Source organism: Sinocyclocheilus grahami, unplaced genomic scaffold (genome assembly GCF_001515645.1).
Source record: "Sinocyclocheilus grahami isolate Dianchi unplaced genomic scaffold, SAMN03320097.WGS_v1.1 scaffold1065.1, whole genome shotgun sequence".
In the NCBI taxonomy this organism is placed as follows: domain Eukaryota; kingdom Metazoa; phylum Chordata; class Actinopteri; order Cypriniformes; family Cyprinidae; genus Sinocyclocheilus; species Sinocyclocheilus grahami.
The window spans coordinates 1,269-5,873 of NW_015506244.1; the positions used below are offsets into that span (position 1 = coordinate 1,269).

Here is a 4,605-nt window from a genome sequence, read left to right on the forward strand (position 1 = left end):
AAATTGAGAATCGAATCGGGACATCTGAATCGATACCCAGCCCTACTCGTTATTAATAATTGAGCACCAATAATAATAATTGATAATAGAGCAGTAAATCAGCATATAATGATTTCTGAAGGATCATGTGACACTGAAGACTGGAGCTTTGATCCTAGAAATAAACTACATTTTAAAACGTTCAAATAGAGCAGTTGTTATAAACCGTAACATTTCACCAGATGACTGGTTTACACTATATTTGTGATCAAATAAATGCAAACTTGGGGAGCAGAAGAGACTCAATTCAAAAAACAAAAACAAATAACATGGCAATCCTTCCAAACGTCTGACCGGTAGCGTATGATTTCAGAAGTAATTACCCATTTTTTCGTAGATGTCCTGAGCACTTCCTCGGACCACAGCCAGGTCATCAAGAATCGCCTGATGTCCCTCCTGCACTTCTGCGCTCTGACCCTTCAGCTGCCCACTTACGTTCTCTGTAAATGTGTTACAGAAATATATAAAACCTTCCATAACCACTGACGATCAAATATAATTGGGATATGACAAGTGAAGAACAACAGATAATGTTAACCTAGTTACTATATGAATTGAGAGTTCACAGGCCAGCCTTGAAGCAAATGCATTTTTCTGTGACTGACCCATTCTCTGTGTAATGCCCTGAATTAACTGAGCCACCAGTTGCTGGCCGGTGCTGATGAGAGCTTTCTCCTGCGCCAGTCTCTGCAGGTTTTCACTGACGGAGGCATCCAGCTGCTCCTGCCCTTCCTTCAGAGCCCCCTGCTGGAGCTGCAGTGCACCGTGACCCTCCAGCAGCTTGTCCAGCGACGCAGCGGTCATCTCCCTCAGCTCTGTCTGACCCTCCTGCAGATCAACAAACACAAACCATCAAACAGTCAAGTCAACATGAAACTGATAAATGAGGCCCATTGATTGTGAATGCAATCTAACATAGAAACGAGCGCAGATCCGTGCGCACAGATCAACTTACGACAGAGTTCACGTGTGATTCATGAAACATTCGAATGCCGCCAATCTCATCGTACGAATGATCGCATGTTGATAAATGTGGCAGCAGAAAACAATCGTCATTTGAATATCACGCCCTTAAAAACACCCGGTTTAGAAGCCTCACCCCTAGAGTTAACAACACGGCGAAACGAAACCCGGCCAAAAAAAGGAAGCAATCTCACAAAAGAGAAATTGACCCGAGTCCGAAATGTTCACACGTTAAAAAAATAAACACAACCTCACATGTCAATCACGTTTACATGCTGCCTTCGAAACATTCATGAGTCATAAAATAATTTGGATCGATTTTTTTCACAGACAAAAACAAGACTATAAGGAACAAAAACTCGTTTTGAATGACAAAAACTATGACGAAAATCAATTGACATTTGCGTCAACGAATAAAAATGAGACTAAAATGTTTGGGAGGAACGATTTGGAAAGATATTAATTCAGAACGAATCTGCTGCATGGTTCGGAGACTAGATGCATACATATGAACTAACATAGCCTACTGATCTATCCGGTGGGACATAAGCTAACATACACTTGCGGCACGTCTTATAAAACGTTCAATATGTGGGAGTGAGAGAAGAGCAAACATATGGATAAATCTGACGATGCAAGAGAGAACTCAGTTCTGTCCGGATTTCTGAGCGCAGACACTGAAGGATACACACACAGAAAGCGCCTCTCAGAGCGCGCGAGTACTCTTTCACGTCGCATGAACGGCGAATTACACACAAAATTATGTAGAATTGTCTGTTTTGATGAGTATTCATTTAAACACAGTCGATTACACCTTAAGTGAATGTAAACCGTAGGGAGAATATCGGACGTGCTTGCATCAGTACATTGCATCCATTCATTCGGTTTTAAAGGGACAGCAGCCTAATTTAGTTGCTATTGTCCGAGTCATTTATGTTAATCAAGCAAAAAAAAGACAGACAGAAAATCACTCACTCCTTTTTGACTGAATCACTTTAGTAGCCCTAAAGATTAATCTAAATTTATTTATAGAACTAAATGTCTGCTTGAAAGAATGAAGAATATGGTTAACAAGTTGCTATAAAGAATGCATAATTAGCCTGTATAACCATTGGTATTGCATTAAAAAGAAGACCATGTTCTTGTTCTGTATGAGAAGTGGTTTTATTTAATTTTAATAAAGGCATGTTGTGTGTCACCAAATCGGACTATCTATCATGATAAAACCTTAATATCAAACCTATATAATGAGTTTGGAAATTTTTGAGAAATACATTAAACCAACTAAACCCATTAGATTTTAGCCGACTAAATTTACTATAGATTTAGTCAACTAAAACTAACAATTCAGGTGACTAAAATATGACAAACTAAATGGCATTTTAGTCAAAAGACTATGACTGAAACTAAATGAAAATTTGCGAAATTTGTCAAAATTAACACCGCGACTGAGCTTCGGTTGTCGGTCAGGAAAATAACCTAAATGAACAAAATGCTGTCATTATACAATTCTCTGCCAGACTTACTAAGATCAGGAAACTCAAACTTGCGTACACGAGCAGAGACCAGACGTGAGATTTGATCGTATAGCCACCGCTCACGTCCATATTGATAAGTTACAAGTTTTGCATAGAAACGACTGTACGCCCACTTTTCTGTCGTAAGCTCGTTTCGTAAATGAGGCCCAGTGTGACCCATAATGTGAGATTTCAGAATGAGATGAAGCACCCAAATGACCTTTCTTTAGAACAGTGGTTCTCAAAGTGTGGTACTCAGGCTTACTCTAGTGGTAGGCAGAGGAATCACAATTATTTTAAAACGCAATACATTTTAATTTAATCTAAGGTTTTTTTTTTTACAATGAAGTACAGTACAGTTTTTATTTAACTTTTAGGTACAACACATTTTAATTGAATTATTATTTAAGTTTGTTTACCTGTATGCACAGTGCAGTTCAAACAGTGTATTTACAATGTTAAAATGGCTGACAACAATAAATATTCTTATTAGGAATAAAACTGCCTCGTTATTGAACTGTGCAGAGCTGTAGCTGATAGAGGTGGGGGAAAATCGATACAGCACAGTATCACGATATTTTCCGCGGCAATACTGTATCGATACACGGACGCCAAGTATCAAGCTTTTATTATACAGGTGCATCTCAATAAACTAGAATGTCGTGGAAAAGTTCATTTATTTCAGTAATTCAACTCAAATTGTGAAACTTGTGTATTAAATAAATTCAATGCACACAGACTGAAGTAGTTTAAGTCTTTGGTTCTTTTAACTGTGATGATTTTGGCTCACATTTAACAAAAACCCACCAATTCACCATCTCAACAAATTAGAATACTTCATAAGACCAATAAAAAAACATTTTTAGTGAATTGTTGGCCTTCTGGAAAGTATGTTCATTTACTGTACATGTACTCAATACTTGGTAGGGGCTCCTTTTGCTTTAATTACTGCCTCAATTCGGCGTGACATGGAGGTGATCAGTTTGTGGCACTGCTGAGGTGGTATGGAAGCCCAGGTTTCTCTGACAGTGGCCTTCAGCCCATCTGCATTTTTTGGTCTCGTTTCTCATTTTCCTCTTGACAATACCCCATAGATTCTCTATGGAGTTCAGGTCTGGTGAGTTTGCTGGCCAGTCAAGCACACCAACACCATGGTCATTTAACCAACTTTTGATGCTTTTGGCAGTGTGGGCAGGTGCCAAATCCTGCTGGAAAATGAAATCAGCATCTACAAAAAGCTGGTCAGCAGAAGGAAGCATGAAGTGCTCCAAAATTTCTTGGTAAACGGGTGCAGTGACGTTGGTTTTCAAAAAACACAATGGACCAACACCAGCAGATGACATTGCACCCCAAATCATCACAGACTGTGGAAACTTAACACGGGACTTCAAGCAACTTGGGCTATGAGCTTCTCCACCCTTCCTCCAGACTCTAGGACCTTGGTTTCCAAATGAAATACAAAACTTGCTCTCATCTGAAAAGAGGACTTTGGACCACTGGGCAACAGTCCAGTTCTTCTTCTCCTTAGCCCAGGTAAGACGCCTCTGACGTTGTCTGTGGTTCAGGAGTGGCTTAACAAGAGGAATACGACAACTGTAGCCAAATTCCTTGACACGTCTGTGTGTGGTGGCTCTTGATGCCTTGACCCCAGCCTCAGTCCATTCCTTGTGAAGTTCACTCAAATTCTTGAATCGATTTTGCTTGACAATCCTCATAAGGCTGCGGTTCTCTCAGTTGGTTGTGCATCTTTTTCTTCCACACTTTTTCCTTCCACTCAACTTTCTGTTAACATGCTTGGATACAGCACTCTGTGAACAGCCAGCTTCTTTGGCAATGAATGTTTGTGGCTTACCCTCCTTGTGAAGGGTGTCAATGATTGTCTTCTGGACAACTGTCAGATCAGCAGTCTTCCCCATGATTGTGTAGCCTAGTGAACCAAACTGAGAGACCATTTTGAAGGCTCAGGAAACCTTTGCAGGTGTTTTGAGTTGATTAGCTGATTGGCATGTCACCATATTCTAATTACACGAGTTTCACAATTTGAGTTGAATTACTGAAATAAATGAACGTTTCCACGACATTCTAA

At 39.8% G+C, this 4,605-nt stretch overlaps 1 protein-coding gene across 1 annotated transcript in view; it reads right to left on the reverse strand.

Annotated features, from left to right (window-relative positions):
- Positions 1 to 362: 362 nt before the first annotated feature.
- The window catches only part of LOC107566260 (protein brambleberry), a gene marked incomplete at its 3' end in the record, with an annotated part of 28,732 nt that continues 24,489 nt past the window's right edge, over positions 363 to 4,605 (reverse strand). The window contains exons 5-6 of the mRNA XM_016251651.1: positions 645 to 867; positions 363 to 479 (exon numbers count right to left, since the gene is read on the reverse strand). Of these exons, the coding sequence (XP_016107137.1) occupies positions 363 to 479; positions 645 to 867 (340 nt within the window). The remainder of the gene's footprint in view (positions 480 to 644; positions 868 to 4,605) is intronic.